Source organism: Engystomops pustulosus, chromosome 3, assembly GCF_040894005.1.
Source record: "Engystomops pustulosus chromosome 3, aEngPut4.maternal, whole genome shotgun sequence".
In the NCBI taxonomy this organism is placed as follows: Eukaryota; Metazoa; Chordata; class Amphibia; order Anura; family Leptodactylidae; genus Engystomops; species Engystomops pustulosus.
The window spans coordinates 12,086,729-12,110,543 of record NC_092413.1 but is presented as its reverse complement, the minus strand read 5'-3'; the positions used below and the strand labels follow the sequence as shown (position 1 = coordinate 12,110,543).

At 44.3% G+C, this 23,815-nt stretch overlaps 1 protein-coding gene across 1 annotated transcript; it reads left to right on the top strand.

The window, feature by feature from the left end:
• The first annotated feature begins 294 nt into the window (after positions 1–294).
• LOC140120800 (calpain-8-like) lies at positions 295–22,894 on the top strand. The gene is made up of 21 exons (XM_072139742.1): positions 295–680; positions 1,262–1,331; positions 1,955–2,073; positions 4,078–4,211; positions 5,115–5,280; positions 7,779–7,859; positions 7,947–8,032; positions 10,000–10,074; positions 11,836–11,993; positions 12,079–12,251; positions 12,755–12,766; positions 13,637–13,842; positions 15,985–16,021; positions 16,307–16,369; positions 16,865–16,922; positions 18,458–18,522; positions 19,336–19,404; positions 20,604–20,682; positions 21,115–21,231; positions 22,233–22,291; positions 22,429–22,894. The coding sequence occupies exons 1-21, from the start codon at positions 444–446 to the stop codon at positions 22,450–22,452; spliced, it is 2,088 nt and encodes a 695-aa protein (XP_071995843.1). The 5' UTR covers positions 295–443; the 3' UTR covers positions 22,453–22,894.
• Positions 22,895–23,815: the final 921 nt, after the last annotated feature.

Here is a 23,815-nt window from a genome sequence, read left to right as displayed (position 1 = left end):
GTTATTTTATCAAAAGCTTTGGGACTTGTGATTCTCTCTTTAGAGACCCCCAACGATGCGAGGACCTTGTGGAGCTCGGCTTTTTATCACTGAAAGAGCTGAATGTGATCGTTGTGTGAGAACAGTTTTTTGTATGAGGGCCCCTGTCACCACTGGGTCTAAAACCGTTACCACCTACACACTAGCCGGGAGGCTTTTCAGATGAATTTCTTGATTAAGGTAGAAGAAGAAGCCTTAAGGGGGAATTTTTCTGTTTTTCACATTGCAGGTATGAGACTGTTTTTTCACTAGTGAGGCGCACAGTTACCTGCTGTAAATCCGGCTCTTCAGGAATTCCTCCATCGTTTCTCCCACTCTTTGTCCTCGGGTCAGTCCTCACACCTGTTCTCCTGACTATATAAGAAGCCGTAGCCTTCAGCTCCTGCAAATACAAGTTCAGCACCATGGCGAGTGTAGCTGCTATCGTTGCCAAGGACCAAGCTGCTTCTCTGGGGATTGGAACCAATAAGAACCCGAAAAAATACTTAAACCAAGACTTTAAGGAGCTGAGAGCGCGGTGCTTGGCCGCAGGGTCCTTGTTTGAGGACCCCACGTTTCCTGCTGCTCAGTCGTCTCTAGGGACAAATGAACTGGGACCCGATTCTCACACTGTGCAAGGACTTGAATGGAAGAGACCCAAGGTGAGGAAATGTGTCCATAAATGTGTTTTTTATTTTATAAATATATTTGAGGTCCAATTCATATCTGTGTTCCAGGCTCCATTTTGCATTTTTTGGGAGGGTTTTTTACGTTAATACTGAATGCTTTTTCCCATTGGTTTCGAGGGATTTGTGATGGTGTCCATAAGTGTCCATTGGACCTTCAAGCTTCTCCGCTCCTGTGTTTCATGTACTTTTTCCACCCTGCAGTTCCCGAGGCAGGACCCTACACATGTGGCTTCCAGCTCTTATCAATTCCTGATTCTGCCATCACGGGAGTTGTAGTTTTGCAAAGTCTTAAAAGTCACATGTTACAGACAAGACTGGGGTCACATGTGTTCTTCAAGCTGCGACTATCCATTTGTAATTTAGCAGCATAAAGTTATGGCTCCTTGGGGAGGGGGGGGGGGGACCTCAGATTGACCATCAAGAAGTATATCAAATTTCCCTTTATTATGGTCAAGAGTCTCTTTCATCAGATAACAAAAGGTCATGGGACTGAATGGAGATTATAACATTTGGAATAAGGATGGAAAATCAATGTATCTGCCCTTCTCTTACAGGAGATAAATCCAAATCCCCACTTTATTACTGCAGAGGTGTGTCGTAATGACGTCCGGCAAGGAATGCTGGGTAAGTGGTCACATAAATAAATGTTTACTGGTCCTTCCTGCCCCTAATCCAACTTCTTATGACCATTACATGGTATACACAGAATGTTGGAGACATGTACATGTGTGTTGTATATACGAGTGTTGGAAACCTGTCAAGAGACTTTCTAATGATGATCCTTGTGAATATGGAAGTTTAATAATAAAAAAAATTACATTTGGCATAAACTAGTAACTAAGTACTTCTTTGTTGTGTAGGTCTTGTAACAGCTTTATGGCTGCTGCAAAAAATAAAATTATGGAATAGTGGTTCCTTCCTGCTCCCTGGCTCTGCTTAAAGTGTCCCAGTCTATACAGTAAAGCTGACAAGTAAATCTAAAACCTGTTCCTATTGTCTCATACCTTTCATACAGATATTATTGCTGGTGATGAGACAATAGGATATGAATGGACACCTCCTCACATCTACCATTACCAGCCTTTGCCTTGTTGACTCTTTAGCCAATTCTCGTGTGCACTTTTTGGTCACCCTATATATATTACGAGTCTACTAAAGACAATGGTGATGGATGGATGGAGAGTCTCTGATTCTATTAGTTTTTTATCTTCTGACTTCCCAGTAACAGTAGATTATGTTTTCTACAGGTGACTGCTGGTTTATATGTTCTATAGCGTCTCTGACCCTGAATAAAGAATGTCTCTACCGTGTCATCCCTAAAGAACAGAACTTTGACACCGACTATGCCGGAATCTTTCACTTTAAGGTAATGCACCGTTTTGGAATTAGACTGGATGTCCGGTCTCAGAGTCTGTGGACCCTCTGGACCACTGTGGGAGATGGTACTAGCCGACACCTGGGACCAGAGTCTAAGTGGCACCTGGTTTTCACCAGAGCCCGCCGCAAAGTGGGATGGGCTTGCTGCGGCGGGGTACCACCAGGTCTTTCCACAGGTGCGACTAGCCCGTGGTGGCTGCCAAGGTAGTAATGCAGGAGACAGTTTGTACCCGGGGAGACAGCGGGATAACAGCACAGGAAGGCACACTAGGACTCACGTCAGGAACACAGGAGCTGGCACACGGATCAGGAACACAGCAACAGACTGGCACACAGATCAGGAACACAGGAACGGACTGGCACAAGGGACAGCAGGATACACAGGAACGCAGGATACATAGGATACACAGGAACGCAGGATACATAGGATACACAGGAACGCTGGATACACAGGAACGCAGGACACACAGGAACGCAGGACACACAGGAACGCAGGACACACAGGAACGCAGGACACACAGGAACGCAGGACACACAGGATACACAGGATACACAGGAACGCAGGATACACAGGATACACAGGAACGCAGGATACACAGGATACACAGGAACGCAGGATACACAGGGGATCTTTCTCTTCAGGAAATGGCTGGAAGATCCAGCAGCGGTCACAGGAAGGGGCAGGAATTTATGTGGGAAGACGGCAGGCCAGTGGCAATTATGGTTGGGGCTTAATTTTGCCTGATTTGATAATTTCGCTAGTAACATTTTTAGGCAAATGCTTTTTAATCTTTTTTAACATTTATTTGCAATTGATAACAAAACTCTATTGTAAAGTCTTACATAATAAAGCAATTTAATGGGCAGATTATTTTTTAAGAATATATTTTTATGTCTTCTTTTGAGTCTCCTTTTGAGTCTCATTAGTAACCTTGACTTTGCAAACACTTAGGCTACAGTCACACGAATGTATGGGGGATGTATATACAGCATATATACGTCCCCCATACACCAAAATGGCCTCACGGTGCCGTATGGGAGTGGTACAGTGCCGCACATGTGCGGCACCGTACCGTCCTGTAGATAGATAGTACATGTCACTCTATGAAGAGGGGTAGGGGTGAGAGGCGCTCTCCCCCTCCTCCTCTCCCCGGAGACGGGCATACATCAGGTGAATGTAGCCTTAATTTGTAAAATGCTCCAGCACTTCCAGACTTGGGTTTCCATCCACACTTTATATTACGGGGCCCTCTCTTCCACCTTTCGTTGTTTAAACTGAATTAAAGAGCATCTCATCTTCTCGTCTTCCTCTGGTGTACGGCGGTGTATATACCACTAGCAGAAAAGGAGCTTTTTCTTCTAGCTTTATATAATCTTCACGCGGTGCAGTCTTCCATTCTAGGCTATTCTACCTATACTGACCCTTTCTCCCTCCAGCATTTCTGATGAAGGTCCATGGTGGACCAAAACGTCACATAACTCTGGATTGCTATTCTTATCTGACACTGGCAAGCCTATTCATTGGAAAAGAAGTTATATCTAAATAGGTGGGGGTTCTAGGGCTGGTGTTAGGGGGCGGAAAACTGGGTATTTGTCGAGGGCTCCCTGTTGTAATGGGGCCCCTGCATGTGGACTTTTGTGGGCAGAGGATGTATTACTCTTTTAATACCCCTTGGCTGAATGCCTGGTGAAGATGCTTATCATCTCCTGATCTTCTATCTATTATCTATTCATCTATCAATCGATCTTCTATCTTTCTTCGACTGTATCTACGTTTTAGAATTGTAGGGATGATGACAGTAGGTTCTGCACTGAGTGGAGATTATAAATGGGATGCTTAGTCATAGTAAAATGCACAACCATGAAAGTCTTGTTACGGCTGCAAGTCTACATAGAATATTAATAAGCGATCTGTGATAAGATTGTGACTAATAAATTGGTTGTAACTATAGCACCTTCACCTTTGTGTTGACCTATAACCTGTTGCCCCCAGTTCTGGCAGTACGGCGAGTGGGTGGATGTCGTGGTGGATGATCGTCTACCTTATAAGAACGGGAAGCTGGTGTTTGACCAGACTACCACTAAGAATGAGTTCTGGAGCGCCCTGCTGGAGAAGGCCTACGCCAAGTGAGTAATAACATGATCAGATCTGAGCCTGGGACCACCCAATGATCTCACGTAAAAGGGGAAAGCCATCTGTGCCCACTGTGGCAGATATAAGTCCTTTGGAGCATTATTTCCAAGGAAAGCAGAGGACATAGTACTGTCTGTATTGACACTGTTGTGGGTATATGGGGAAACAATATAAGAAGTTACTTAGGGCCAGGCTGGGGCGGGCTATTTAAAAATAATAAACGTGCCACTGATATCCCGCGCCGTGGTCCGTCTGACCGCGCACAGATAGCTTCCGGCCGGCTCCTCCCATCCGTCCCTATCTCTCAGCATTGTAGGGAGCTGGGAGATGGTGTCGGATGGGAGCTTCCGGACAGCTGGAAACAAACCGGTGCACGGATCAGACGGACCACAGGACATCAGCAGCGCCGAAAAAGGTAAGTACACATTTATTATTTTTAAATAGCCCGTCCCAGCCTGGCCCTAAATTATTCCAAAACTCAGATAATCCCACAAACCCCACTATCCACTGTCCATAGTGGTCTCAGCAATGTCCGAAGGGGTCCCAGGTACCTCAGTCGGACCCTTTGTCGTTCCCAGAGAGCAAGAAATCCCCCGGGTCTCTTCAGTAACAAGTTAATACTTTGTGGAGCATAAAAAAATCACATCTGACGCATTTAAAGCTCTTAATCACAGTCAGAGCGGATAGCTCAAAATGCGTCAGTCTGCGACTCGTGAATAGCTGAAGAGATGGAAGAGACTGAAATCCTCTGACACTGAATCAGTGCCGGAGAATTTCTTCCTAGTTGTTCCTGTATTCACGCCTCTCCAATGAGCCATCACATGACACGTTTCTTATTTGCGGATAAGTTGGATCGGGCCTTGGATTCACCAACAGTTTTTCTCATGTAATCACAGGTTGAATGGGTCATATGAAGCTCTCTCGGGAGGTTATACAATAGAAGCTCTGGAGGACTTCACCGGTGGGATTGGAGAATATTATTATTTAGATAGACCTCCACACAATTTGTTTCAAATCATCCAAGGCGCCTTGAAACGGGGATCACTGCTCGCCTGTGGCACAGTAAGTCTAATAGGGTTATATATTGGAGCCACCACTTACATAGGGTCAGTAAGGAACAGCCGGTGAGGTGTACAGATGTTCTGGTTACATGGGATGTATAACGAACCGGCGTAGAAAAGGAAAATTTTAACACCTGAATAGATATATCTTCTTCACTTTCATAACGTCACCTGTTGCCCCCTCTTAAGTGGCAGCTGACCGAGCAGGTCAAGAGGGCTGAGAATCAGTAAAACTCGTCAGATTATGGTTAGGTGCCAGTTGTGAAAAGGGATTGGCTGGGGCATTTAAATATTTGGTATAAGAGGTATGCGTGCCCTACAGAAATATGAGGGTCAATGAGGGATTGAAGGCTGTAAGCATTAGCCAGTGTGCAATGGCAGATCTTCATATTAGCTTGCGGGGGGCCCACCCATACCCGGGCCCTGTATGAAGATTCGCCATCAGTCTTAAAAAAAAAAAAAATCTACTCTCCCAGCTTTTTCTCCCCGGCCCACAGCTCCGTCTTCTGCTCTTCGACTCAGACACATCAATATGACATGTGTCATATGTGTCATATGACAAGTGTCACGACAGGTGACAGGTGTCACGGCTGCGTGACGTCATAGTGTATGCGCCACACGGATACTTGTATGCTTGTTTTAAAGATTAAGCCATGCATGTCTAAGTACTGACTATTCTTTACGGTGAAACTGTGAATGGCTCATTAAATCAGTTATGGTTAGGACCTTACACTATGACATCACGCAGCCGCGACACCGTGCCGCTTGGAAGAGAGAAGACTGAGACACGGGGCCAAGGAGAAGGTTTTTTATTTCAGGTTTTTTATTTCAAGAGGGCCCTGCTGTGGTCATTACATTAAAAGAGGGCATCTGGGTAGACATTTTATTAAAGGAGGCATCTGGGGAGGACATTTCTGTTCTATAACGGTAGTCGGGTGTAGGGCTTTATGCAGTTAGGGAATGTGATTGGCTTTCCTAGATAGATGGGTTGTAAGAGCAGGTTTGAAGTTCGTGAAATTACTTTTATGAACAGTACAAGATTAAGGATATAGACTATACAGAGGATGTAGAGTAGTACTTACCGTATATACTCGAGTATAAGCCGACCCGAGTATAAGCCGAGACCCCTAAGTTTAACACAAAAATTGGAAAAACCTATTGATTAGAGCATAAGCCGAGGGCTGGAAATGCATTGGCCATACCCTCCCCAGTATATAGCCAGCAAGCCCCCTGTAGTATACAGCCTACCAGCCCCTTATAGTATATAGCCTGCCAGCCACCTGTATTATATAGCCTTTCAGCCCCTGTAGTATATAGCCTTCCAGCCCCCTGTAGTATATAGCCTTCCAGCCCCCTGTAGTATATAGCCTTCCAGCCCCCTGTAGTATATAGCCTTCCAGCCCCCTGTAGTATATAGCCTACCAGCCCCTTATAGTATATAGCCTGCCAGCCACCTGTAGAATATAGCCTGCCAGCCACCTGTATTATATAGCCTTTCAGCCCCTGTAGTATATAGCCTTCCACCCCCCTGTAGTATATAGCCTTCCAGCCCCCTGTAGTATATAGCCTTCCAGCCCCCTGTAGTATATAGCCTTCCACCCCCCTGTAGTATATAGCCTTCCACCCCCCTGTAGTATATAGCCTTCCACCCCCCTGTAGTATATAGCCTTCCACCCCCCTGTAGTATATAGCCTTCCACCCCCCTGTAGTATATAGCCTTCCACCCCCCTGTAGTATATAGCCTTCCACCCCCCTGTAGTATATAGCCTTCCACCCCCCTGTAGTATATAGCCTTCCACCCCCCTGTAGTATATAGCCTTCCAGCCCCCTGTAGTATATAGCCTTCCAGCCCCCTGTAGTATATAGCCTTCCACCCCCCTGTAGTATATAGCCTTCCACCCCCCTGTAGTATATAGCCTTCCAGCCCCCTGTAGTATATAGCCTTCCAGCCCCATCCGTCGCAGGCACCATGACATCAGCCGCTTGCTGACATCATAGTGTGTGCCGATGCTGGCGCACATAGTAGGATGTGAGCGAGCGGCTGATATCACAATCCTTGCAATGGACAGCACACGGACACGGAGCCAATGCCGGAGTATCGTTGTATAGAAGAGGACCTGCCTGGGGGGACCTGCCTCGAGTATAAGCTGAAAAACTCAGCTTATACTCGAGTATATACAGTAACTCCTAACTTCTGGGCACATGTTGGTTTGGACGCTGGGGGGCCCTAGTCATGTGATTAGCCCGGGGCCCATTATACTCTTGATCCACCACTGCCAGTGTGTGATGTTTCATATCCACAATAGCAAGGTCCCTGACTTCCCCATGTTCCTCTTTCACTTCTATTGGACTGTCGGAGACGACCATCCTGGGGTCCTGTAGAAGTGAATGGGGTCACGTCTGAGCATCTCACGACCAGCTCTGAATGACAACTAATAAATGATGGATCTCATGACATGATCCGGGTTCTAGTCACTGAGAAGATTCATATTTTCACAGCAATCAGCAACTGGAAAAGAGGATATTGACAAACGCAATGTGGTGATGAACCATGCGTATACCCTGTCCGGAGCAGAAGAGGTAATATATATATATATACTGGACATAGGACTGGGTTATAAGGAACCAAACACAAATAATCACTGGATTCTCAATTGTCTTGAACAGGTCTCCTATCGCGGTGAAAAAGTCCAACTTGTGAGGGTGAGGAATCCATGGGGGTGTAAAGAGTGGAACGGACCCTGGAGTGATAAGTAAGTGGCCCCTGAGAGGAGACCTTTTTATATGTAATCTGATCTGCATGTTATAGAGCAGGAGGAGCTGAGCAGATTGTACATAGTGTCCTATCTGCAGGCAGCATGTTATAGAGCAGGAGGAGCTGAGCAGATTGTACATAGTGTCCTATCTGCAGGCAGCATGTTATAGAGCAGGAGGAGCTGAGAAGATTGTACATAGTGTCCTGTCTGCAGGCAGCATGTTATAGAGCAGGAGGAGCTGAGAAGATTGTACATAGTGTCCTGTCTGCAGGCAGCATGTTATAGAGCAGGAGGAGCTGAGCAGATTGTACATAGTGTCCTATCTGCAGGCAGCATGTTATAGAGCAGAAGGAGCTGAGCAGATTGTACATAGTGTCCTATCTGCAGGCATCATGTTATAGAGCAGGAGGAGCTGAGCAGATTGTACATAGTGTCCTATCTGCAGGCATCATGTTATAGAGCAGGAGGAGCTGAGCAGATTGTACATAGTGTCCTATCTGCAGGCAGCATGTTATAAAGCAGGAGGAGCTGAGCAGATTATACATAGTGTCCTATCTGCAGGCAGCATGTTATAGAGCAGGAGGAGGTGAGCAGATTGTACATAGTGTCCTATCTGCAGGCAGCATGTTATAGAGCAAGAGGAGCTGAGCAGATTGTACATAGTGTCCTATCTGCAGGCAGCATGTTATAGAGCAAGAGGAGCTGAGCAGACTGTACATAGTGTCCTGTCTGCAGGCAGCATGTTATAGAGCAGGAGGAGGGCTGTTTGGTGTAGCATGAAGGGAAAGTACCTAGGGACCACATGTTACACACAATACATTTTTTACCTGGTTGTTCTTTGGAAATAGAAGATTTGAGTTATGATAAGAGCAGCATTTCCTTGTGCTGCTGTCATTTTACCACCTGTAGAGCGGACTTGGGCCCCTTGGAGATTGGTGTTGTGGGTCAGCGTAGGGATTAACCCTTTCTGACTAGGGCTGGCTCCCAGTGGATGGATAGAGGAGGAGGTCACTTGCCTGTTCCTAATTGCGGCGTCCTAAGCATGGACTCTCATACATGCAATGGACTCTCAGGGCCGCCTTGGTGAGCGGCCTCTCCTCAGCCTGACACTTGTCAGGACATCTTTCTCCTCACAGACATTACACTGTGGAGTTTCCTCATCTTCTTGGCTCCTCACACTAGTCTCAGGCCTGTCTGTCTCCCTCAGACCTTTCTCACTAACTCCTAACTCCTCCTTTCTCCTTCCCAGAATCCCCCTGTCTTGCACTGGTTTCCTTGGTAGCCGGCCCCTTCTTTTATGAAACACAAATCAATAAAAGTTATATACACAGTACATTGCCATTGCTGTAGGACCCGACATTTTACACAAAGTATAGGGTGTACCTATACTGGAACTTTTCTTCACTTCTGTTACTTTCTACTTTCTCCCTTTACAGCCTCTTTACATGTTATCACCTCTCGTACTTATCACTGCTCACAGGATCGGGCCTAAGTCACTGATCTGTGGGGGTCTCAGGAGGAGATCTAAAGTACAGGGGTCCGATGCATTTCCTCCAGACCCCACGTCGGTCCTGAGATGAGCGGAGCAGACGGTAGACGGCCCCGTTCATTTCTGTGGAGCTGATGGAGATTGCAGGGGTACATCGGACCCCATAGGACCCCCTGTTCTCGTGATCTGAGGATACTTGTTTCATGGGAAAACCCCTTTAATGGAAAAACTCAAGTCGCCCGAGGCATATACAGATCTAATTTTTACCAATTTTGCTCTTTGCTATATTTTGAAGGGTTTTTATCAGTAAACTATTACGACATTTTATCTGATGAATCGTTTTATATCAAAATAGCTTGTTTGCTTCAGCTCAATAAAATGTAATTGCACACTTGCAGGGAGTCTCTGTACAACCTGTTTGCAGTGGCCAGTTTTATAATCATTTGTAATTTTTGGATTTTTTCCCCTCCCGCAGGTCACCAGAATGGGATGAAGTGGATAAATCAGTAAGAGACAGTCTTAGAGTTGTGGCTGAGGATGGGGAAACTTGGTGAGTACATTGGGGCTCATTTACTAAGGGTCCGAACGCCGCACTTTCGTCGGGTTTCCCAAATATTTCCGTTTTGCGACGAATTGCCCCGGGATCTGCGAACGGATTGTGGCGCATCAGCGCCGGCTTTCACATGACAGAAATCGGGGAGCGTGGCCGTCGGACAGCCCGACGGATTCGGAAAAACCGCAGAATTTAAAAAAGGTTAGTGAATCGCGCCGGACCTGAATCCTCGTCGGACAATGGTCAGTAAACCTGATCCATTGTGTCTTGTGCCCCAAACCTTATTTACTGTAGTTTGCCCGCTGCACCCGTGTGATCGGATGTAATACATAACCTCAATGTCCTACAACCACCGGAGTTGAAGAAAGAATTGGAGTCACAGGCGCAGATATATTAATAGTTAGGCAGTAAGGTACTAAGTGCAGCCTGCCTAACTAATGTGCAGAGTAAGGCAGATTATCAAAGACGAGCGCATGGTCAATAATCTTGTGCGCCCTGCACGCGCCAATCATGTGCACCAGTGTGCACCAGGTTTTTTTTGGTGCTGGAACGCCCCTTCATGTGCATAGTTTTCTTTTTTGCAGCAGACACAGAACAGCCGCGACACAAAACTGGTGCAAACACATCATAAAGACATGATCAAGCAATTTACACATGTATTTATATGCAAAGACAGACAGAAAACTAGTGTAGACAGTTTAATAAATCTGGGCTATAGTGTGGCAGTGTAAAGGTGGTCTCCTTCCTGTAATAATATGGTCTCCTCCAGTATCAGGATTGGTAACATGGTATTGGTCAATAAATGCTCAACATAAAATTCCCCAGGGCTGCAACATTGTATATGAGGGAAGCCATGATAAGAGTAATAGGAAAGACAGAGAGGGAAGCCCCATTGGGAGCACCAGGAAAGAGGGAATGGGAAGCCCCATTGGGAACACCAGGAAAGAGGGAATGGGAAGCCCCATTGGGAGCACCAGGAAAGAGAGAATGGGAAGTCCTGTTAGGAGTAGCGTGAAAAAGGAAAGCCCAAGGGCTGCATCATTTTTCTATGAGCAGATATAATGTACTGTCATATGATATATGTCATATGATCCTATCAAGAGGGAAGAAAAAGCCTCATTGTGAGGAGTAGGAAGAGGGACGCCCCATTGGAAATACAAGGAAAGATGGAGTGGGACAGAACGTTGTACCATAAAAGTGGGATGTTCTGCTTTGAGTACCAGGAAACAGGAAAGTGGACTGCTCCGAAAGGAGTGCCAGGAAAGAGGGAAGCCCCAGGGCTGCAACATTTTATATGGTTCTATGAGCAGGTGCAATGTACTGAGGGGAGAGAGACCCCAATTGGGAGCACCAGGAAAGAGGAAAGCCCCAGTTGGGAGTATTTGGAAAGAAGGACACTCCGCTTTGAGTACCAGGAAAGTGGAATGTGAAGCCCAGTTTTGAGTACCAGGAAGAAGTGAAGCCCCATGGGAAGTGCTAGGAAGAGGGAAGCCCCATTAGGAGTATGAGAAGGATGTAGCGTGAAGCCTCGTTGGGAGTATTGGGAAAGAGTGAAGCTTTGTGTGAGTAGCGGAGAGAAGGAAGCTCTCTAAGTAATACTGGGAAAGAGTGTGAGCACTAGGGAAAGGAGCAAATGGTTCTTCTATGACATTCAGGGGAATGAGGATTCCTGCTGTAGGTCCTGGTGAAAGGCAGCAAATATTTAGCAACTGAATGGGATCCACTAAGAAGTTTCTTTCTATTCTCCAATTTCTTTAGGATACCATTTCCTTCCTTTTTGGTTGAATATTGTGAAGTGGATATATGTCATCTTCATCCGGACGACATTTGCAACAGTGAAAATCTAACCTGGAGCCTGTCCGAATTCTCAGGTTCCTGGACCTCCGGATCCACTGCTGGAGGCTGCCCGAACTACCGTAAGAGAAGCCGTATTCTGGAGTCAAGGAATCCTGGTGAAATATATCAAAATTGTAACTTTTAATTTCTTTGTTTCAAAAATAGCGACATTCTGGACCAATCCTCAGTTCCATATCACACTAGAGGAACCTGATGTGGACCAACCGGATGGCGCTGAGACACCTCTGTCCACAGTCATTGTCTGCCTAATGCAGAAAGATATTAGAAGAAAGACGGGTGGAACAAATTTTCAGAACATTGGCTTCACTATCTACGAGGTAAGAATCAGAATGATGTATAATGTATATACACAGCCAAGAGGTGGAATCATATCCACAGCACATAGTTACTACAGATTATTTTATATACTGGTTGATTCTAAAATAAATTGTGTTACTGTAGTAAAGCAGTTTGTCCACTACACGGGGAAGGGCGCTGTTCTTCTGACTCTATTCTATTTGTTAATTCTGGTGCTCGGGGCATCTGGAATGAGCTGATTGTAAAGGCACTAAGTGTCGGACCCCACTGATCAGATAATGATGATCCATTGCATACTTGTTCCTGTTCCCCCCTGACAATATATATCCATCCTTTATAGACTCCTTCTAATGGTGGCTGCCACATGATATATATAGAGCAGTGGTAGGGGGATAGTAGTCTGTGCACACATTGTAATATATGACATTATCAGGTCTGGGATCTCTTTATGGAGACCTAGACAAGGCTTCTTACTGGAGACTGATATCAGGTTATATAACTATTCTACTTTTCTCTTTTGCAGGCCCCCAAAGAGGTACGTAGGCTTAATGAAGACCCTGGAGGCTCCTCCCCTGTTCTCTACTATTATATGATGTGTAATGGTTCCTATATAGCAATGACTTGTGTATATGTACTGTACTATGCCATTACACTATGGACACAATAGGGATAGTAGAGATAGACCATGTACCATGACACATGTAGGGGCACTTTGAATTTTCTTTCTAGACCTCACGGTTACTGAGATATAAGTCCCGGTATCTGACCATTGTGAATCTTTCCAGTATCATAGAGAAGGAGCTGGAGCAGAGGAGGAGGTGGAGGGGTCATATGTTGCCATCTTCTCAGTGTCAGAGAAGATTATCATAACACAAAGCCCCGTCCAAGCTCCTCCTTTTTGTATTAGCAGTACAAAGTAGATTTCCTGGCTCTTCCAGTTGTCTTTCTCTGAGAGCCTTTCGATAGAGTTGGTAATTCGGATGTATAAAGTTTGTGCATTAAGCTCACTGGCTCTTCTGGGCTCCATGTAACTACACTTTAACACTGGGCTCCTAGGGGGGATTTATCGTACACTGAAGCATGGTATCCGCGGTATGAAGCGGCTCTGGCTGGGCTACTCTATATTAGTTCCTGGCCCAGGCTATAGGCAGGAACGCCCAGCACTGGCCCACTCTACCACCGGGGCCCACCCCCTTCACACCGCTCTAGGCCCACTTGGCTTTCGAGTTTGCGTCTCAACATAAAGGGTGGAAACAAGTTTGATCATTACCCCCTATCCACTCCCATTAATGTTCACTCTACCTGCTTCTTCTCAATTAGTTCGAAAGGGACTTACAAAGGGGCTCCTTAAAATCACCGTCATATCCTCTCAGACAATTATGAATGATCATTTTTCTGTTTTAAGATGCCACATCATTTCCATCTGGGCCATGAATTCTTCATGAGATACAAACAAGTTGCTACTTCAAACCCCTTCGAACCCCTACGTGATGTGTTTGGACGTTTCCAGCTTCCGATTGGCAACTACGTGATTGTCCCGTCAACTTTTGAGCCTTTTAAAGAGGGTGAATTCTTGCTTCGTGTCTACACAGAGAAGAAAGCTAAGTCTCTGTAAGTTAGAGTTTTGGTAGTCGGCTGCTTGGGGCGTGGTTCTCCAGGGCAACTGCTCCATGCAAGTCCCTGCAGCTGCCACTTCTGAAATGCACGGCTCACACTGGAGATTAGATGAGGTCCAGCACTTGTGACACAATGGGGGACATTTATCACACGCTGGCACTGGTATATGATGAAATTCCCGCCCCTCTGGATACATCTGGAAGCTCCGGCCTCCTGATGTATCCGGCGGTTGGCTTGTGCTGGCGTATGATCCTACACCGGTTCTGTTCCCTTAAAAGGAATGGCTGGACAATTATACAAGCTCTTATACCTTGTGTCCCTCCCTTATCCTCATAGACTGTAAGCTCTTGTGTCACCCCCTCATCCTCATAGACTGTAAGCTCTTGTGTCGCCCCCTCATCCTCATAGACTGTAAGCTCTTGTGTCACCCCCTCATCCTCATAGACTGTAAGCTCTTGTGAAACACCCTAATCCTCATAGACTGTAAGCTCTTGTGTCACCCCCTCATCCTCACAGACTGTAAGCTCTTGTGTCACCCCTTCATCCTCATAGACTGTAAGCTCTTGTGTCACACCCTCATCCTCATAGACTGTAAGCTCTTGTGTCACCCCCTCATCCTCATAGACTGTAAGCTCTTGTGTCACCCCTCATCCTCATAGACTGTAAGCTCTTGTGTCACCCCCTCATCCTCATAGACTGTAAGCTCTTGTGTCACCCCCTCATCCTCATAGACTGTAAGCTCTTGTGTCACTCCCTCATCCTCATAGACTGTAAGCTCTTGTGTCACCCCCCATCCTCACAGACTGTAAGCTCTTGTGTCACCCCCTCATCCTCATAGACTGTAAGCTCTTGTGTCACCCCCTCATCCTCATAGACTGTAAGCTCTTGTGTCACCCCCTCATCCTCATAGACTGTAAGCTCTTGTGTCATCCTCTCATCCTCATAGACTGTAAGCTCATGTGTCACCCCCTCATCCTCATAGACTGTAAGCTCTTGTGTCACCCCCTCATCCTCATAGACTGTAAGCTCTTGTGTCACCCCCTCATTTTCATAGACTGTAAGCTCTTGTGTCACCCCCTCATCCTCATAGACTGTAAGCTCTTGTGCCCCCCCTCATCCTCATAGACTGTAAGCTCTTGTGTCACCCCCTCATCCTCATAGACTGTAAGCTCTTGTGTCACCCCCTCATCCTCATAGACTGTAAGCTCTTGTGTCACCCCCTCATCCTCATAGACCAGCGATGGCAAACCTTTTAGAGACCGAGTGCCCAAACTACAACCAAGTCCCACTTATTTATCGCAAAGTGCCAACACAGAAATGTAATTTGTGATTTATACTTCTCTGTCACAGCTTTCATTGATACTGGCACCGAGGGACCAATAAAGCAGAAAATAGAAGAAATTTGGATGATCATTGTAGTTTCCCACCAGGGTCCCATAATCAGGAAGAATAGTCAGGGCCGGAGCTCTAATGATAATCCAGATCTGCCCCCCCCCCCCCCCCCCCCCACTCCTCCAGTGGTCCCAGGTAGCACTGTCACTTTAAAATAGCACTGAGCACAGCAAGTCCTGGGCTGTCTGGGACTGCAGGAAGATACCTGGAGTCCTCTCTGGTGAAGGACTGAGTGCCCACAGAAAGGGCTCCGAGTGCCACCTCTGGCACCAGTGCCATAGGTTCGCCACCACTGTCATAGACTGTAAGCTCTTGTGCCACCCCCTCATCCTCATAGACTGTAAGCTCTTGTGTCACCCCTCATCCTCATAGACTGTAAGCTCTTGTGTCACCCCTCATCCTCATAGACTGTAAGCTCTTGTGTCACCCCCTCATCCTCATAGACTGTAAGCTCTTGTGTCACCCCTCATCCTCATAGACTGTAAGCTCTTGTGTCCCCCCCTCATCCTCATAGACTGTAAGCTCTTGTGTCCCCCCCTCATCCTCATAGACTGTAAGCTCTTGTGTCACCCCTCATCCTCATAGACTGTAAGCTCTTGTGTCCCCCCTCATCCTCATGGACTGCAAGCTCTGTAATGTCTTGTTACATTTGGATATGCCCATAACCTGTATATTGCTACACAATATGATGGTTCTATATAAGATCATTATTATAATATTTGTTGTATACTTTTTGTATTGTAGAGAACTGGGGTACGCGGTGCACGCTGCTGTGTATGAGGTAAGACATGAGTATTGGGGATCATCACCCCCATTATTACAGAAGATAGAATGATGAAAGAAAACTGATACAATAAGAGGCAACAAGTGTAGCGAGCCCTAGAGACCCGGGGAGGAAGGGGTTACATCTACTGTATAATATTTGTGTCATCTTACGTGGCAGGGGGTGTGTTTGGGCTCCTAAGGCCACTAGCGCCCCCTATACCTACCCCCCGTCTTGTGTCTATTACATTTGTGTATTGCTGAATGTTTGTGCTGATTCTTCCTCTTCTTTTACCCCCTGCAGCCGGCAATAAATGCAAATCTGGATGCAGCCATTCTGAATGGGGCAGCACCGTCACATGAGGAGGTAACTGATATGTCCTGTGTGGGCCACCATCATACGGGTGTAATACAGGCAGTGGCCTAACTTGAAGCTGATGGGCCCCAGTGCAAAGTCTGTGCCAGGCCCGTGACTATAATGTATGGTATATAGTACTAGTCTTCTCTGCACACCCTCAGGTTACGCCCCTGAATACGGCTACATATTGGCATCCATAGTACTATGCCCAGACAAGCTGTCATTGTGTGTAATCACTCCAGATTAGTAAAACAGGAGGTGACATATTCTGCTGTAATATCAACAAAGCAAACTCTATGCATTATGGGTAGAGCAGCCACGACATATACCAGAGGGAAGTACAACTATCTATAGGACCTGATGTCTCTGTGTACAGATAGGATCCAGTGCACTGAGTAATGGACGTCATATCTGTAATTATTCCTCTGTCACTACAAACCTCACAATAATAATCATAATATTTATTTATATGATTATAAATATTTTTGGGTTATTTTATTATAGAAAGATGAATACAATGCCGGGGATCTCAGAGATGTCCTAAATGATTTGTTATCCAAACGTAAGAGCGATTTATCTATCTCATATCTATCTCATATCTATCTATCTATCTATCTATCTATCTATCTATCTATCTATCTATCTATCTCATATCTATCTATCTCATATCTATCTATCTATCTATCTATCTCATATCTATCTATCTATCTATCTATCTATCTATCTATCTATCTATCTATCTATCTATCTATCTCCTATCTATCTATCTATCTATCTCATATCTATCTATCTCATATCTATCTATCTATCTATCTATCTATCTCCTATCTATCTATCTATCTATCTATCTATCTATCTATCTATCTCCTATCTATCTATCTATCTATCTATCTATCTATCTATCTCCTATCTATCTATCTATCTATCTATCTCATATCTATCTATCTATCTCATATCTATCTATCTATCTATCTATTTATCTATCTATCTATCTATCTATCTATCTATCTATCTCCTATCTATCTAACTATCTATCTATCTATCTATCTCCTATCTATCTATCTATCTATCTATCTATCTATCTCCTATCTATCTATCTATCTATCTATCTCCTATCTATCTATCTATCTATCTATCTATCTATCTATCTATCTCATATCTATCTATCTATCTCCTATCTATCTATCTATCTATCTATCTATCTATCTTCTATCTATCTATCTATCTATCTATCTATCTATCTATCTATCTATCTCATATCTATCTATCTATCTATCTATCCATCTATCTCATATCTATCTATCTATCTCCTATCTAATATCTATCTCCTATCTATCTATCTATCTCATATATATCTATCTATCTATCTATCTATCTATCTATCTATCTCCTATCTATCTATCTATCTATCTATCTCATATCTATCTATCTATCTATCTATCTATCTATCTCCTATCTATCTATCTATCTATCTATCTATCTATCTATCTCATATCTATCTATCTATCTATCTATCTATCTATCTATCTATCTCATATCTATCTATCTCATATCTATCTCATATCTATCTCATATCTATCTATCTATCTATCTATCTCATATCTATCTATCTATCTATCTATCTCATATCTATCTATCTCATATCTATCTCATATCTATCTCATATCTATCTCATATCTATCTCATATCTATCTATCTATCTATCTATCTATCTATCTATCTATCTATCTATCCATCTATCTATCTTCTATCTCATATCTATCTATCTATCTTCTATCTCATATCTATCTATCTCATATCTATCTATCTATCTATCTCATAACTATCTCCTATCTATCTATCTATCTATCTATCTCCTATCTATCTATCTATCTATCTCATATCTATCTATCTATCTTCTATCTATCTATCTATCTATCTCCTATCTATCTCATATATATTTTTGTCATATCTAATTTGTTCCTATCTAGTGTCTATGTATTATTTATTTTATGTAGTTAGAAATTTACTGCATCTTACATTTTTATCTAAGGTCTATTACATATATGATATCAATTTTATCTCTTGCCTATTTATATTTCTTTCCTGTGTTTCCAGGTGAAGAGGTAAAGTCAGAAGGATTCACTCTGAAAACTTGTAAAGAAATGATTGATTCCCTGGATGTATCCTTTTATATTTGTTCTTGATATTCATTAAGTGAAGAGTAAACTTTTGTGTCTCCCAAGTCATGTATCTACTATAGCGGCAGCAATCACTGCACACCGATTTATATGGCTCCCATTGACTTCATTCCTAGCTGTATACATCTACACTCTGAGAGCTCCCCCTGGTGGTTGCTGTCAGCAGACAGAAGTTTGTCATTCATGAACATGTTCTTGGTGCTTCCATATTAAATCCACAATTTTGGTATTAAAGGGGTTTTCCCACAAAACGATATTGAATCTGATTGTTGGGGTTCTCAGAGATGGGACCCCCACATGTCACAAGAATGAGGGGTCCGTTGTACTCTAGTCAGGCCCTTCAGTGCTCCCCAAGATGAGCGGAGCAGCAGGACGTGCATGTCTGGGTTGCCTTGTTCATCTCTATGTAGCTGACGGAGCAAGCTCCGTTAGCTCCAGCGAAGGGTTGGGAATTGCGTCTACTCTGCTCCCTATGTGGGTTGGGCAGGATGGAGACCATAGGGACTGTGCAGTGGAGGGTACACACTAGCTATAGCCTGCACCAGGTTTGGGCACAGACTAAAGCTCAGTTCTATGCCTGGCAGGATTTGGCACAGGACTGGGCCGGGCGCACTATGCACCCACCAACCGGCTACGCTGCTGGATATCTATAAGGGTGCCCAGGGGTTTGGATCATACGCTGGTGCGTAGTGTCTCACAATGTAAAGTTCTTGGGAGATCAATGATGTTCCCAAAAAGTTTGAAAACCAGTGGTATCTAACTTCAAATGCAATCACCTTAACCAGAACCTCACAGGAGCAGAACACTGGGACATTGGGAAAAGTAGAATTTAAGAAACTCTGCAAGAAGCTGCAGTTCTACGGGGTAGGACTATATTCATACTACGAGACCTGACTGACACCTTGTCTATTAAAGCGCCACCCCACATATTGTTGCCCCTCATCTCCCCCCACATATTGTGGACCCTCTCATCTCCCTTATATATTGTCACCCCTAATCTCCCCCCTCATATTGTGGCCTCTCATCCCCCCCTCATATTGTGGCCCCTCACCCCCCCCCCCCCCCTCATATTGTGGCTCCCTCATCTCCTCCCTCATATTGTGGCCCCCTCATCTCCCCCCTCATATTGTGGCCCATCATCTTCTCCTCATATTGTGGCCTCTCATCTCCCCCCTCATATTGTGGCCCCTCTCATCCTCCCCCCTCATATTTTGGCCCCTCACTCCCCCCCCTCATATTGTGGCCACCTCATCTCCCCCCTCATATTGTGGCCCATCATCTTCTCCTCATATTGTGGTCTCTCATCTCCCCCCTCATATTGTGGCCCATCATCTTCTCCTCATATTGTGGCCTCTCATCTCCCCCCTCATATTGTGGCCCCTCTTATCACCCCCCCCCCCCTCATACTGTGGCCCCTATCATCCCCCCCTCATATTGTGGCCTCTTATCTCCCCCTCACATTGAGTACTTTGGTGTCCGATCCCACCAAAAAGTATTACATATCAATAGGTCAGCATTTCATTACTGAGCTGAGCTCATACTTTATATCTGAACAATCTGACCCCTCAATATTTCTGGCCCTGTGCAGAAAACTCTCCATTTGACATCCAATTGCACTGATAAATTATAAGAATAAAAGTTTATTGTGTTTCTGAAATAGGAATCTATATTTTGGTTCTTCATGCTTCTATCCTTCATTATATGTAGTGCAAAAAATTATAAAATGGGAACCTAGAGAAGATTCTCCACAAGGAAACTTAAAGTCATCACTGGAGGTGACAATCTGTCTACAGTAATGAGCTCAGAGCAGAAAGTGATTGGTTTGTCTCTTAAAGCCCCTCCAACTCCACCAACCAATCCCATGTAACCAGGGTTTATTTAAGGTACTTACCCCTTTGGGAAGTTGCCTGAGTAAGAGAGCTCCTGGGTAGTATCTCTAAGCCAAACCAGTTGAGTAGCAGAGCGGGTCCACCCAGGCTGCGTTATAATACCTGACTGTGACATCATGTGTATAGGGATGTGTTCTTGTAGTAAATCTGGTTACTCTGTGATGTTCTCTACAGAGACTTTTTGTGGAAGTCGACGCCAACGTCTCCGGAAACATTGATGCCCATGAAATGCGAAATGCCCTACACAAAGCAGGTGACCGAACCGATGAGTGTGTGATGGTTCTAGCTGTGTGGTTAAAACCTACAGAACAAGCAATAAAATTGGATCTCTTACTATATAGTGCAAATTGGAAGGAGGCGGAGCATGACACAAGAGCTCCTCCCCCTAAAACTGAAACTCTTTTAACTGATAAATAGATTAAAATGCAAAATACATTAGAAAATTCTAGAAGGTTTTAATTAAACAATTATAAACAATTGATATCATAGGGAAACTCATTGGCAGTAATGTCCTTCCAAGCTCTACGTAGGAATAGGGGAGGGTCTTAAAAGCCATGTGACTGCCCCTTTTAATTCCTGCTAGATCCCATTGGTTTGGAGTTAAGAGCTGGAAATTTCAGTAATGAACTAAATAAGTATCTGGATTGACAGATACATTGACGATGTATTTTGTTTTACTTTTCAGGTTTTAACCTTAGTAATCGGATTCACGATGTCATTATCCGGCGATACATCACTGGTAACCGGGCTATTAACTTTGAGGATTTCATTGCATGCATGATGCGATTGGAGACCCTTTTCAGTAAGTAGTGAGACCAAAATACATGGGCTACGGATCTTGGGTCTTAATAGATCAATGACTTCATGGCTTGGCTTGAGTTTTGAAAAATTGTTTTGTAAAACTTTTTGGGTTGTGACTCTTGTGCTTCTTACTAAGCTACATATGGTAACCCATCAGTGTTAGTGTAATGGCCCCACCCTCCACTAACCTTAGAAAATACACCCTAGCAGTAGGGCATTATAATATCGGCAGTTTGGGAGGAAGCTCGAGGCCCAAGCCTTTAGGGAGACCATGGCCACCTAACCGCCCACCAAATGTTATACTGAGAAGGACCTTCACCTATGAACAGTTCCTGTTCTCAATAATACACAAGTACATTTCAGGACCTTAGAAGGACCTCCAAAGGACCTCAAACTGCAGATTGAATGCAGACAGAAGGGTAGCTGCTTCTAGTACGACTTGTAGGGGCTATAATATTCATACAGTCCAGGGCCTCTAGCAGTATTAATCTGCCCCTGCACCCTGGTAGCTTGTCGGACCTCTTGGGGCCTTGATTACAGCTTTGTCCCACTGCAGTATCCTCTGATGGGCTGGTATAACAATGCTCTTTGTTACTGACAGAACCAAATCACAATTGACTATTTATGGGTGAGAACCAATATGGCCGCACTTCCTGTTTTCACTTTTGAAAAAAAAGCTGTTGCTGAATATGGAAATACAAAAATCTCTTAATAAAAATTTTTTAAAAAGTGCTGAAACTTGTATTATCAATTCCCAAGATGCAACAAAGCAATAAGGCCATAAGCAAATTGTGGGGAAAAAATGTCTGTTGTACAAAAGAGATTTGGAGGGAGTGATGGGTGAAGCTAAAAAATACTTTAAAAAAGAGAATAAAGCCAAAATGTGCCACCGGCTTTTATCGAATTTGTATGATGGCTTTACATCGGGCAGCTTTAGACTGGCATTGAGTATGTGTCACACTGTTACTATGTGTCTCTGTAATCATTTCCTTCTCTCTGTAGAAATGTTTAACATTCTGGATACGGACAAAGATGGAAAAATCTCTCTATCATTATCTGAGGTAAGTCTCTTGCTACAGGGTAGCGTTACACCGGGGTCACATACCAGTTACAGGAGAACCTGTGCCATATGGTACCAAGACACTGCTAATGGTCTATGTCCAGCCTTGTGATGTGATCTTCTCTCCTCTCTCTGTAGTGGGTCTGTGCCGGATTGATTTAAAGGAGAAAGAAATTTGGAGAAGATTTGGAACCCAGACCTGGCAATCTGCATCAGTGCTATAGACTTTAAATGTAGCGACAGGGATCCACTCTCATCTACGCTCCCCCCATATTACTCTCTGCTCCCTCCCTACTGCTTCACTTCACCCACGCTCATCTATTCTCCCTCCACAACCATTCTAGTACAGGGGGACCTTGGGATACCGGCCCAGTCCATTTCGGGGACATACTTGTAATCCAAATTGCTTGTATACCAAAGTAAGTTTTCTCATAGGAAATCACTGAAACCCAGACGATTCGTTCTACACCCCAAAAATATTTAGTCATGTGTAATCCAACATCTCGCCGCTTCATTACATTACAGGAGAGGGTGGGGAGGGCTCATGTTATGCTTGTATTACGAAAAGTTTAGCTATCTCAATAAAAAAATGACATATCCTGTGTATTGTGTGTCTGTGTATTGGGCTGAAACAATCCTAGAAAACCAATCATTACACATTTATCTAATTGGAATTATCCGAAATTACCTGTTTTGTGTTACACATAATTTCATGCACTACATCTTGCTTCCCGCTAGGAAGAACCACAGTATAGACTGAATGGAGTGTGACTACAGGAATTGGATACAAAGTTGTTTGTAGTCTGTTGCCATGGAGCTGCATAGACTAAACTTAGCAGGGTATGTTTGTGATTCGTGAAGCTGACATATTTTTCCTGTCCAAGATCAGTTTGCCAAATTTGGGCAATTTCTACAATAAATGCTGTAATTCTTGCCCCAAGGATTTACCATAGTGGGACTGTTCACACAATTTGGTCTCCCAACTCAAGGTAATACAGATGTTTAGGGCCTCGTTCTTACTCAGAATCCTTTTAATTGCACCCAAAACCCCTGGTTATGCTGCATTTCACAGCATTCGGTTCAATGGACTCAATAGCAATGGCATTTGCACTGCATTTTTAAACACCCCATGTGACCGCACCCTATGAGGACGGTGGTTAGCGTTCTGTAGAGACACCTATTCACACACGGCGTTTGTGTGCATTGTTTACATGCATAACTTGTGGTGCCGGAACCTGATGGATAAATTCCATTATTTCCTCCATTGACATTTCTAGTTGGCTGGAAAACCTCCTAAGAAATACTCCCAGCTACCTCCAGGACTCTACTGACCACCATGGCCACCATAGATAATGGAGTTCTTGTACACAAACTTTCCCCACAAAGATGGAATAGCAGCATGTCATGTAGAACTTGGAGAATCATAACCCACCAACAGACCTGATCAGCCAATAAAACAGTTCACAGCTGGATAAGTACCACAGGCATGTCCTATGTAGGTATGCATCTGATTGATAAGGTTGGA

Bases quoted from the DNA above. Each gene is read 5' to 3' on its own strand.
- LOC140120800 (XM_072139742.1), top strand. From the start codon at position 444: ATGGCGAGTGTAGCTGCTATCGTTGCCAAGGACCAAGCTGCTTCTCTG. The intron at 16,022-16,306 runs GTAAGACATGAG...TACCCCCTGCAG, and splicing joins TGCACGCTGCTGTGTATGAG to CCGGCAATAAATGCAAATCT. The intron at 16,923-18,457 runs GTAAGAGCGATT...CTGTGTTTCCAG, and splicing joins AAATGATTTGTTATCCAAAC to GTGAAGAGGTAAAGTCAGAA.